We start from the raw sequence: 13,212 nt of genomic DNA, 5'->3' as shown, positions 1-13,212 counted from the left end.
TGTGGTACAATTGTCTTTTTTATATAGGAGAGTTGGTCTTACATTTGGCATTGTTATTACTGATGATAGAAGAGGCCCTTTGAAAATATTTAGATTCTTTCAAACACTCGATGAGAGGTTCATAATGTCTGGAAACTCAGATCTCCAAAGACTACAGTTAGGATTGTTTTAATATGGAAAGATTTATTAAATTTACCAATATTCCTCTTTTTAGAGGTCCGGTATTAGGGAGACAGAATAGTTTGGCCTAATGAAAAACTGGAGAAAAGGAATGCTTTTCTCTCCCACACTTCTTGCTTAGGATTTATTAGCATAATTTCATTCTCAGCAGAAGATTCTTTAGTTGAAGGCTGACAGTGGAATTGATCTCTCTCACGTGTGCAGTAGGGTTGCCAACTTTCTAATAGCACAAAACTGAACACCTGCCCCGCCCCTTCTCTGAGGCCCCGCTCCAAACCCCCTCTACCACCCCCACCCCCCATCGCTCGCTCTCCCCCATCCTCACTCACTTTCACTGGGATGGGGGGGGTATGGGCTCTGGGCTAAGGGTGCGGGCTCTAGATAGGGCCAGAAATCAGGGGTTCAGGGTGTAGGAGAGGGCTCCGGGTTGGATTGCGGTGGAGGGGCGGAGGTGAGGGGGTGATTTGGGGTACGGAGGAGTCTTCGGGCTGGGGCCAAGGGGTTTGGTGTGCAGGAGGAGGTGTGCTCTGGCTGGGGGCAGGGTACAGGAGGGGACTCAGGGATGGGGCCGAGGGAGGTGTGGGGTGCAGGCTCTGGTTGAGAGATTGGGTGCAGGAGGGGACTCTGGGTTAGGGTAAGGGATTGGGGTGTGGGGTCTCAGCGGCGCTTGCCATGGCTCCCAAGAAGCAGCTGCCAGGTTTCTGCGGCCCCCTAAGTGCATGGGTGGCCACTCAGTAAGGCTCCTCATGCTGCCCTCAAATCTGCATGCACACACTCAACTAGGGCGCAGGCCTTTTTGGCCCATATCTTCATCCAGGACATTTGTAGGACTGCTACATGGTCTTCAGTTCACACTTTCACCTCGCATATTCGATCGTCTCCCAAACCAGGGAGGTTGGCAGGGTTGTGCTCCGTCCCGAGAATTTGAGAATTCCTACCCACCTCCAACAGATATAGCTTGGAATCCCCTATTGTGGAATACACATGAGCAACACTCGAAGAAGAAAAGACATGGTTGCTTAAGGGCCATTTTACAACCCCTGCAAACCCTTATAACAAGGAAAAAGACAGTTACCTTTTCCGTAACTGGTGTTCTTCAAGATGTGTTGCTCATGTCTATTCCGCATCCTGCCCTCCTTCCCGTCTGTCGCTGTCTGGCAAGAAGGAACTGAGGGTGGAGGGAGTGTGCAGCGCCCCTTATTCTGCGCCATCGAGACGCCACTCCAGGGGTTGCTAGGGGCACTCCCCTCCCGGTACTGCTAGGGGAAAAACTTCGGACACCGGTGCATGTGGCGAGCGCGCACACCTATTGTGGAATAGACATGAGCAACACATCTCAAAGAACACCAGTTATGGAAAAAGTAACTGTCTTTTTCCTTGTTATAAGGGTTTGCAGGGGTTGTAAAATGGCCCTTAACCAACCATGGCCCATTATAATCTGTGCCCTTTACATCACTGGAACTTGTGCTTGGTAATTCTGGGCCGTGGAATGATCCACTGGCATCCAGATAAAGCTGTTTTAAGTTAGGGCTGCTTATCTCACATCAGGGGCCGCATCGGCTCCAGAGCATCGCAGAATATGGCACTTTAACTGTTTTTATCTCGTTTCTTGTGGCATATTCAATAAACCTAATTACTATAGCACCTCACAGTCTGGTGACTGTCTCCATTCCTAGGAAGACTAGAAACTTTTTTTAAAGGAAAATTTATGCTCATTAGAAAATGTTGCAAGTCCCTATTAAAAAAAAAAAAAAAAAAAAACTTCACCACACTAAGAATGAGAACTGCTCTTTTACAGCACTCATAGTATTTGTTTTTATTTAACTAGCAGTGATGATTATTAGAGAGGCTGACATAAAATGGATATGACAGTGCTAGAAATGGAGAGGTTTCTGAATTTAAATTATGAATTGTTTATTATCTCAGGTTCCAAAAATGAAAAACATAACATTGGGAAACAGGTATTCACAAATAATAGAATACCGCCTGGGTCTAAAAGCAAAACAAAAAATGCTGATATGCCAGTGTTAAACAAAATAATAGCAGCAGTAAAACTGTTGGTTTATATGAAGGCCACATTGAAGATCTATGTTTTATTAGGGTAGATTTCATCTAGTCACTAACTGAAGTAAGACAGGAACACTGAAAATACATTGCCTGATTTGTAGAACTGTGTATGCACAAATGCATGCCACAGTTTTTGTGAGTGCACAATTCTAAAAATCTGGCTTTCACTAAATACACTTGATTAAATATCAGACACATTGCATACTTAATTGTTTACAAGAATGTGCTGATGGACCTTACACACCCCACTGATTAAACACAGTGTTTGTAAGCCATTTGTACTCTGACTCTCAGAACATATTGCTAATTATTACTATCTTCAGTAATTTTGCAACACTTGGTATATGTATGAAGATGATAATTTTTAAATGTACAGTAAAAAATATTATTGAGGCTGCTCAACTTATAGTTAACTTTTATTGAAACAGAATAAGCCTCATTCTGTGCTACAGACTGAAACAAGCAAATACCCAATGCAAGCAAATCTGTCCGTTTTATTTATTTATTTATTTTTTTAAAGTGAGTGAATTGTTGTCTCTCACATTTTTTAATTGAGAACCCTGTGAAGGATTAGTAATACCCAATGAAAGTGCTGTGCAGGAGAGCAGGCACTGTGGAATCTTCCCTGTACAGTTGTGCCCATCCTTAGGATTATCTGTAGAAGTCTACTGTCCAGTCAAGTAATAGGACACTTTAAGGCACGCTGTTTTGTCACTGTGAATGCATTGAGTTTGTTGCTATATTCTTATGATATTTTTCTTTCCAAAAGACGACAGCCTTGCACAGTCTCTGAAGTTTTCCAGTTTTGTTGGGTGCTGTTTGTTCATGCAAAAGGTAAGAGATTTGTTAAGAATGACATTTGCTGCAAACTTTCTTTGTTAGCCTCCAGTATAGCTTGTATATGAATAAAAAGGAGTGATCCTTGAACATCAGATAAGCATCAAAAAGTTCAGCATATCTTAACCCATTGAATTTCCATAAAGAAGCCATTCCACAACAGACCTCGTGACCCTCTTTTTCCCTGCCTTTCCTTCTCCAGCTCTACCTTTCCACACATTTTTAAGATCAATGATGAGCTCACTTAGTCTTGTAACTTTCAGGTTGGCTGCATTTTCAGCTTTCCCAGCATTTTGTCTCTCTAAAAGGGGAAAGCCTCTCGAAACTTTTGTGGATTCGTGTTAAGATGTTCATGTTGTGGATTTTCATATCCATTGGTGACTAAGATAAGACCAAACTTTTCTTGTATTTCTAGCTACACTTATAGTATTTTATTCTCTTTTCTATAAGCTTAGAAGGGTAAATAATGAAACTGTATAGATGTGGATGTTCTCCTTTCAGCAATTATCAGAAATAAAATTCTCATCCTTTTTGATTGCCCTCTTTTAGTATTTTATTTATGGATTTATTTTTAAATGAACACACCAGAAATGTAGGCAGTATTCAGATAGCCCTATAACATCATGTAAGTAGGGCCCTACCAAATTCATGGTCCATTTTGGTCAATTTCATGGTCATAGGATTTTAAAAATCATAAATTTCATGAAATTTAAATCTGAAATTTCATAGTGTTGTAATTGTAGGGGTCCTGATCGAAAAAGGGTGTGTGTGTGTGTGTGTGTGTGTGTGTGTGTGTGTCAGTGTCACAAAGTTATTGTAGGAGGGGATGTGGTACTGCTACCTTCTGTGCTGCTGCTGGCGGCGGTGCTGCCTTCAGAGCTGGAGAGCGGCGGCTGCTGGCCGGGACCCAGCTCTGAAGGCAGAGCCGCTGTCAGCAGCAGTACAGAAGTAAGGATGGCATGGTATGGTATTGCCACCCTTACTTCTGCGCTTCTGCCTGCAGAGCTTGGCCCTCAGTCAGCAGCCGCCACTCTCCAGCCACACAGCTGTGAAGGCAGCAGAGGAGAAGTCAGAGTGGCAATACCGTGACCCCCCCCCCCCTAAAATAATCTTGTAAACCCCCTGCAACTCCCTTTTGCATCAGGGCCCCCAATTTGAGAAGTGCTGGTATCCCTTGTGAAATCTATAATAGTATAGGGTAAAGGCACACAAAAGATCACATTTCATGATCCATGACACATTTTTCGTGGCCGTGAATTTCGTAGGGCATATAAGAGAATTTTCTGTATACTTGCATCACCTCATCCCAGAATACAAATGGGTGCCTTGACAACTCACATGATCTCCTGTTCAGTTTGTCCACAGATACCCCAAATCTATCTACAGTAGATTTGGAGTTTCATTTTTCTCTCTCAATTTTTAAATACACAATCAGTTCTACACACATCAGTTTGCATATATTTATATTAAATCTCTTCATGTTGGTCCACCCACTATCTTATGTTCAGTCTTCTCTGTATTTTTGACATTATCTTTATACAGTAGGCATTATTTTTGTGTTGAAAATGTGCTTATTGGATTCATTTGCAGATAATAATCTATTAAAAGATACATTTCAGTGCTTATACAACAGGCCTTTCACTGTGTGTGTTCTTAACCTGTTGCTATTATAGTGAATAAAGCTATCCGTACCTAATGTGACTAGCTGCATTTTGTACAGGCAAATCTGTTTCCTTTAAAGAATTTAATCAAAACTTCTCCTTGCTGTACCAGACATTGCTGTATCCATTTCTCTCCTTTAGCAGTTGCCTTTTCGTAATCTGCTCCAATTCTGATTTATCAGGGAACTGGACTCCGCATTTAATAATTACCTGCACTGGGTATCTGCCATGTTGCAACAAAATGAATTTTTTAATCTAACCTACCCCACCGTGCCTGGGTTGCTGAGAACAAAAAACAAAAAAACACACACCCCACAAACCTCTCTCCAGGCCAGTCTGGCAGTGAGAGGGAAAAAATTATTTCCTCGCACTAAAAAGGTAATAAAGCCCGTAAGTCCCCAAAACCAGGTTTGTCCCCCACATCTCCAATTTGGATTAGAATTTCTTCCCAGTGCAGAATAGTGCCCCCAGGAAGGGTGCAGGGTTCATAAGACCTTCCCTTGGGTGCATTGGAGAACAACAGGCTTATGCCGGTTACTCTTGTATCCAGCCAGTCTGCCACTACCCTCATTCCTCAAGTCCACAAGAAGTCTGAGTTTCCAGAAGGATGGGAGGAAACGGAAAGGGGGGCAATCCTTAAAGAGGCCAAGAGTTTTCTTTTTTTTCTGCTGGCCCAGACAAAGCTTTGCCACCCCTGAAACTGCTGAGGAATGCGGGGTAGGTGTTTTGTCATTTGCGTCTGCTGGATTTATAATTAACATTTTTGACTAGCTATGGATTTTTGAGCTGGTGCTTTCAGAGGTGAGCAACTTCTGATTCGTTAACTTGGCTGCCTAGAATAGAAGAGAACAGGGTGGATAAAAATTGACTTTAAAAAAAAAAAAAAAAATTGGATTGTTTTAGTGTAAATTAAAATGCATTTTCTTTTTAAAATAATCCTTTTTAAAATAGAATTTGATATTATGATAACCTGTGTTAAAGCCTATACTTTCTATAATCTGTATCATTTTAAATACATTTGAGGAGGGCTCACTCATGCAAGATGAGAAAAGGAAGCTGCTTTTAAAATATATGTAGAATCAGGGGTAACGTCTCTGAATTTGGGGTCAAATCAAGCTTCGTATTGCAGTGTCATATTGCATTAAGTATATAGGTATATTTCATTCTTTACAGTAGAAGAAATACTGTTATTTACCGGTACATTTTTCTGAATGTCAGTATTTTCCATTTCTGTTGTGCAGAAATGCTTTTGCTTTAATTATTTTTGGTTTCAGTTTAGCTAGTAGGTGCAGAGAGAATATTTTATCCATTTGGACTAATTCATTCAAACTTCAGTATCTTTTCAACACAATTTAAGGTAGTTATGTATATTGAGCTGTATAATTGCTTAAATAAATGTGTAGATACACAATGTATGCTCCTGCTTAGCAAAAAGCACCAAATTTAGTGTAAAAGCTGTAGTCAGTTTCAAATCTACATGTTTTTATGGTTATGCTAATATATGAGATTATACCTTTTTAAATCAATGTTTAGGTCAAGGTTTCTTGCTTGGTCTTTGAAATCATGATAAAATTGTTGATTTAAATCCCTTTGATTTAAATTAATCTGGCCTGGCATAGGTGCCATATAACCTATAGCATCCTAAATAAATAGGATATCTCCATTAATTTATCTCCTAAAACTGGAAGGGACCTTGAAAGGTCATCGAGTCCAGCCCCCTGCCTTCACTAGCAGGACCAAGTACTGATTTTGCCCCAGAACCCTACATGGCCCCCTCAAGGATTTAGCAGGCCGATGCTCAAACCACTGAGCTATCCCTAGTCTAAAACACAGAATTAGTAGTGATATAAAAATGGGACAACAAAGATTATTACATTAAATTGACCTTCAGGGTCATTAAAGGCACTTTTTTGCTTTGAAAGTTGCTTATTTTGTTTTGAGGGTTGACCATTATCCTTATCGTGGCAACCACACATCGATGACAAGTTGGGGCTTGTCTGTGCAACAAGCTTCCCAGGCTGAAGAGCAGTGTGTGCAACTTCCTTTTCCAGTGCAGAAAATACAGCAGATTTGCTTGTTTAAACCTTTTTTTGTCTGGAGCAAAGTAAGTCAGTGACTGGTTTTATTTTATTTATAAGATTAGTACTAAGATATTGTAATCTAGTATCATTGCTGTTTATGTTGCTCTTTATCTTGCTTGTTTGAGAATCACTCTTTAAACTATCTCTCTTGGTTTGTTTTCAGTTAAAATGGAAATAGAGCGTTGTTTTTCTTACTGTATTGAGCAGAATGTAATTTGGTTTTGATCTGGGAAGGGGAAAATAGTAGACCATTGTTTGAAATGCTATGGACGGGGGAAATATAGCTTGGAATAATCTTTTGATGCCCTTAAAATTAGATTTATTCTTGACTGTGATGCTGTCCGTGATTATTGTTTTACTTAACTTAGGCTTTCATTTTACTGCTGCGACACAGCACCTACTTAATTAATAAAAAGTAAACACGGTATCATTTCTAGAGCTTGCCTTGTTCTGACATTTGTTTAATTGCTTGCAAATAGATCTGTAAATAAAGAGTATAACACTTAAATAAAAGAACATTCAGGATATATTGCCGGAGAGGAGATTAAAGACAATCTAGGCATGGCGCAATATCTCAATGAATATTTTGCGTCGGTGTTTAATGAGGCCAATGAAGGGATTAGGGATACTAGCACCATTACAGAGGGGCGTTCGGGATGGGGGATTACCGTATCCGAGGTAGAAACAAAACTTGAACGCCTTAATGGGGCTAAGTCGGGAGGACCGGACGATCTTCATCCGAGAATATTGAAGGAATTGGCGCGGGAAATAGCAGGCCCGTTAGCGATGATATTTAATGAATCTGTAAACTCGGGGGTGGTCCCGTTAGACTGGAGAATAGCTAATGTGGTTCCTATTTTCAAAAAAGGGAAAAAAAGTGATCCGGGTAACTACAGGCCTGTTAGTTTAACATCTGTAGTGTGCAAGGTGTTAGAGAAAATTTTGAAGGAGAAACTAGTTGAGGACCTGGAGGGTAGTGGCAATTGCGATAATTTACAACATGGTTTTACGAAGGGCAGATCGTGCCAAACGAATCTGATCTCCTTCTTTGAGAAAGTAACGGATTTATTAGATAAGGGAAATGCGGTGGACCTAATATACCTGGATTTCAGTAAAGCGTTTGATACTGTACCCCATGAGGAATTATTGGTTAAACTGAAAAACATGGGGATCGATTTGAAAATCCAGAGATGGATAAGGAATTGGTTAATGGGGAGAATGCAGCGGGTCGTATTGAAGGGTGAACTGTCAGGTTGGAGGGAGGTTACCAGTGGAGTTCCCCAAGGTTCGGTTTTGGGACCCATTTTATTTAATCTATTTATAACTGACCTCGGAACCGATTGCAGGAGTAGGCTGGTAAAGTTTGCGGATGATACGAAGGTGGGAGGCGTTGTAAATTCGGAAGAGGATAGGGATATCCTGCAGGGAGACTTGAATGAGCTTGTGAATTGGAGTGTCAGAAATAGGATGAAATTTAATAGTGAAAAGTGTAAGGTGATGCATTTGGGGATGACCAATAACAATTTTAGTTACAAGATGGGGACGCATTGGTTAGAAGTAACGGAAGAGGAGAAGGACCTAGGGGTCCTTGTAGACCGCAGGATGACTATGAGTCGACAGTGTGACGTGGCGGTGAAAAAAGCCAATGCTGTCTTGGGATGCATTAGGCGAGGTATATCTAGTAGGGATAAGGAGGTCCTGCTTCCGTTGTACAAGGCGCTGGTGAGACCTCATTTGGAGTACTGTGTGCAGTTCTGGTCTCCCATGTTTAAAAAAGATGAACTCAAACTGGAACGGGTGCAGAGAAGGGCCACTAGGATGATCAGAGGAATGGAAAACCTGTCGTATGAAAGGAGACTAGAGGAGCTTGGGTTGTTTAGTCTGACAAAGCGAAGGCTGAGGGGGGATATGATTGCTATCTTTAAATATATTAGAGGGATTAATACAAGGGAGGGAGATGAATTATTCCAGCTTAGTACTAACGTGGATACGAGAACGAATGGATATAAACTGGCCGTGGGGAAGTTCAGGCTTGAAATTAGACGAAGGTTTCTGACCGTTAGAGGGGTGAAATATTGGAACGGCCTTCCGAGGGAAACGGTGGGGGCGAGGGACTTGTCTGGCTTTAAGATTAAGTTAGATAAGTTTATGGAGGGAATGGTTTAATGGTAAAACATAGTTGTCAAGGAAAACCAAGCAATGGTAGGTAAATAGCATAATGGCTAAAAGGGGTCAGGATGGAGACTCTTGCCTATATGCTCGGGGTCTTACTGATCGCCATATTTGGGGTCGGGAAGGAATTTTCCTCCAGGGCAGATTGGCTGAGCCTCTGGAGGTTTTTCGCCTTCCTCCGCAGCATGGGGCAGGGATCTCTAGCAGGAGGGTCTCTGCCGATTGAGGTCACTAATAACATGATTGGGGACTTCAGCAGCAGAGTCCAGGGAAGGGGCGGGGACGGTTTTATGGCCTGCAGCGTGCAGGGGGTCAGACCAGATGATCATAATGGTCCCTTCTGACCTTAAAGTCTATGAATCTATGAATCTATATAGAGAATTGGAAGAGTTTGATCCAATTTGTTCTAATTAGCCTAATGATTTTTATATCAAAGGAAACATGTATTCTAATTTACATGTATTTGCCTTTATATATCTTTATCTTACACAATTTACAGTTCTTTTTATGGAACTTTAAGCATCAATGACAGGCAGAAAAGACAGTTAATGAATAGCTTAGAGGAATCACCTATTTAATAAAGGAAATTAAAGTAATTGGTGAATTTAGTTTTTCAAGTCCATAGCGATTGATTTTTAGAGTTCCATTATTTTTCTAGGGGTTAAAGATCAATATATTAACCACTGAGAAATCAAAATATAATTCTGAATATGTATCCCATAAAATTTACCTTTGATGTGGTGTGAAAGCTGTATGCTTCTGTGTTCCCAAACTGAAGCCCCTAAATCAACGATTGGCTTAAAAAATCATGAGATTTTTAAAATAATGAGTTGGGCTTCTTTTTATTTGTGTTCCATTTTTTTGAGCCTCTAGAGGACTTGTGTTCAAAGTTTTCTCTGCAATCATGAGGGCTGGCAACTTTTTAATGATAGCTGAGATTCTCTCAATCACCTGATTTCAGGAGCTGGAGTTTTAAGAAAAGCATTTGGACTCGTGATTAAATTGAGAGAGTTGGCAACACTATGTTTTTAACAACTTTCAGGTAGGCATACCTATTAACAGCCAACAAAGCTGATAAAATTCAGAAAACAAGTGAATGTCTTGTACACAAAGAGCTAACCATTTTAAACCATGCACATTTGTAAATAACTTTCTCCCTTGAGAAATACTACTTTTAAAAGGAAACTAGAGATCTAGCATATCTATTGCTATTCTTATTTGCCTTAGCAATAGAAAATAACCAGGAGCTGAAAAATTATAATTAAAGAAAATATTGCAGAACCCAAAATTGAAACTCCGGAACAAAATCATTTCCTATGCAGATGACATTGTCGTAACATATGTAACCCTTTTCTGTCGCTCTGTGAATTAGCTCATTTTGGCCAGGGCTTGGATTATAAAGTACATTTTTTATTATTGTCAGTACTGATGAACCAAGAAACATATAGAGAAGTTCAAAATGTCATGTCATTTTTGATGTGCCTGTATAGAACATAAGTACCTATTTGTGTGTACATATAACTGATACAATAGATTCACTTTATAAGGCTAGCCTGTCCTCGTCTTCTGCAAAACTTCTCGAAGAAAGCCAGAATGAAATAAACTGTCTAAGAAGGTTGACTGAGTGATGTTTTGTGTGTGTGTGTGTGTGTGAGTGAAATTACGCTTTCATATTCCTTATTCATCCTATATGCTCTAGGATTTTCTTTGGGAAGTTAGATAAAACGCTACTAGATTCTGGAGGGTCTTTATAAGCCCTCAAGTTTTGTTTTGTTTTTTTTTTTAAAGATTTTACAGTTACTATAAGAAGAGGGGAAGGTATTGTGCTTCTAAACTTGAAGCAGTATTATCAGGCAGGTAACATAAGAATTTCAGGTTGGAATAAAGGAACCCAGAATTCCCACTGGATTCAGGCAAGGAGAATGTTCAATTTAAATATTGTGCTTTCCCATAAACTGAGAGTAAGGGAATAACTTCCCTTAATTAGGAAGTGATGGAAAAGTCTTTATTTTTATTTTTTTTAAAGTGGTGACAGAATGTAACTCCATTTATTCTGATTACTGAACTAGAGTGCAATTTTGTGCATTTTTTTAGAGGTGCAGCGTGGTACTTGAACCTTGGCTGGGGGGGAGAATTAAAGGGGCTTTACATGACTTTTGCATCCTCCTAATCATGGGCTGTTCCAGGAGTTGGAGAGCCCCCTGATATAATTTAGACAGCCCTGGGCACATAAATTACTGCTGCCTCCCCAGTCTGCCCTGTGGGCCTCAGGGCTGCCCAGAAACTATGCAGTCTTGGCCACACTCCTTACGTGAGTGTGGCCAAGCAGGAGGTCCTGCTTCCGTTGTACAAGGCGCTGGTGAGACCTCATTTGGAGTACTGTGTGCAGTTCTGGTCTCCCATGTTTAAAAAAGATGAACTCAAACTGGAACGGGTGCAGAGAAGGGCCACTAGGATGATCAGAGGAATGGAAAAGCTGTCGTACGAAAGGAGACTAGAGGAGCTTGGGTTGTTTAGTCTGACAAAGCGAAGGCTGAGAGGGGATATGATTGCTATCTTTAAATATATTAGAGGGATTAATACAAGGGAGGGAGAAGAATTATTCCAGCTTAGTACTAACGTGGATACCAGAACGAATGGATACAAACTGGCCGTGGGGAAGTTCAGACTTGAAATTAGACGAAGGTTTCTGACCGTCAGAGGGGTGAAATATTGGAACGGCCTACCGAGGGAAACGGTGGGGGCGACGGACCTGTCTGGTTTTAAGATAAAGTTAGATAAGTTTATGGAGGGAATGGTTTAATGGTAAAACATAGTAGTCAAGGAAAGCCAAGCAATGGTGGGTAAATAGTATAATGGCTAACGGGGTCGGGCTGGAGACTCTTGCCTATATGCTCGGGGTCTTACTGATCGCCACATTTGGGGTCGGGAAGGAATTTTCCTCCAGGGCAGATTGGCTGAGCCTCTGGAGGTTTTTCGCCTTCCTCCGCAGCATGGGGCAGGGATCTCTAGCAGGAGGGTCTCTGCCGATTGCAGTCACTAAAAACAGGATTGGGGACTTCAACAGCAGAGTCCAGGGAAGGGGTAGGGACGGTTTTATGGCCTGCAGCATGCAGGGGGTCAGACCAGATGATCATAATGGTCCCTTCTGACCTTAAAGTCTATGAGTCTATGAGTGACAGGATTTCAGAAAGGGTCCTGGCTGTTTCCACCATATCTGCATCAAGATAATCTTCCCCAGGCTAGTTTGTAAGCTTTAAGGGCCCCTTTATGCCACTCTGTCCCTCTTATGCTATTTGAAGGAGCCTGAATGATTAGGATCTCAATCACAAGAGCTTAAATAATTTGGAAAGCAATTAAAAGTGTAAAAGCATAAAATATTACAGTAACCTCTTGAGAATGGGGAATTTATTACCCTGAAAAAATATAAGAAACACCAAAAGACTCTTCCCCCAACAAATCATGTTCATCTGTGTGTCTGGTAAATCTGACATCTAAGATTGATGGGAAGCAGAGCTGACTTTTCAGGGCATGAACTTGAGCTCCTAACTACCAGCCACTCTCGCCATAGCAGCAACCCTGATTCTCTCCTGCCTCACATTTCTTCTTCCTAATTTTGCCCCAGCATTCAATCCCATCCCAGACCTTCAGCAGTGATCCTAGATTCATCATATTCTTCCTCTTCCCAGATGGTATATTGTAGCATCACATTCTTTTCCATTCCTCCCCTGGGTGTGGAGATAGTTGTAGCAGATCTTATTTTCCCTTTCTTCCTCAGCCCACCCTGTCTTTTCCCCAATCACAGCAAATCACTAGACCAGGGGTTCTCAAACTGTGGGTTGGGACCCTGAAGTGGGTCGCAACCCTGTTTTAATGGGGTCGTCAGGGCTATCTTAGACTTGCTGAGGCCTGGGTCTAGCGAGCCCCACAGCCTGAGTGGCGAGGCTCAGGTTACAGGCCCCGTGCCTGAGGCTGAAGCCTTTGGGCTTCGGCTTTGCCCCGCCTTCCCACCAGGGGCCATCGGACTTGGGCTCTGGGTCCCCCTGCCCAGGGCTTGGGTGGGCTCAGGCCTTGGTCCCTCCTCCTGGGGTCGTGTAGTGATTTTTGTTGTCAGAAGGGAGTCGCGTTGCAATGAAGTTTGAGAACCCCTTTACTAGACCATCCAAGTGAGGGTAGGAGAAGAGGGCAGGAGGCACACATGCAGAGAGGGGACT

The 13,212-nt window shown here is 41.6% G+C and overlaps 1 protein-coding gene across 3 annotated transcripts in view; it reads left to right on the top strand.

The window, feature by feature from the left end:
* Positions 1 to 13,212, top strand: part of RBL2 (RB transcriptional corepressor like 2) — a 55,350-nt gene that overhangs the window by 11,543 nt on the left and 30,595 nt on the right. For 2 of the 3 annotated variants that reach the window (XM_065567034.1, XM_065567035.1), the window contains exon 4: positions 3,017 to 3,081. In XM_065567034.1, coding sequence (XP_065423106.1) covers positions 3,017 to 3,081 — 65 coding nt within the window. Of the gene's footprint in view, positions 1 to 3,016; positions 3,082 to 6,723; positions 6,850 to 13,212 lie in introns of those variants that run through there. The other variant, XM_065567036.1, reaches the window with a different exon arrangement.

Source organism: Chrysemys picta, chromosome 14 (genome assembly GCF_011386835.1).
Source record: "Chrysemys picta bellii isolate R12L10 chromosome 14, ASM1138683v2, whole genome shotgun sequence".
NCBI classification, from domain to species: domain Eukaryota; kingdom Metazoa; phylum Chordata; order Testudines; family Emydidae; genus Chrysemys; species Chrysemys picta.
Note: the sequence above shows the minus strand (reverse complement) of the source record. Positions and strands in the feature narration are given on the sequence as shown.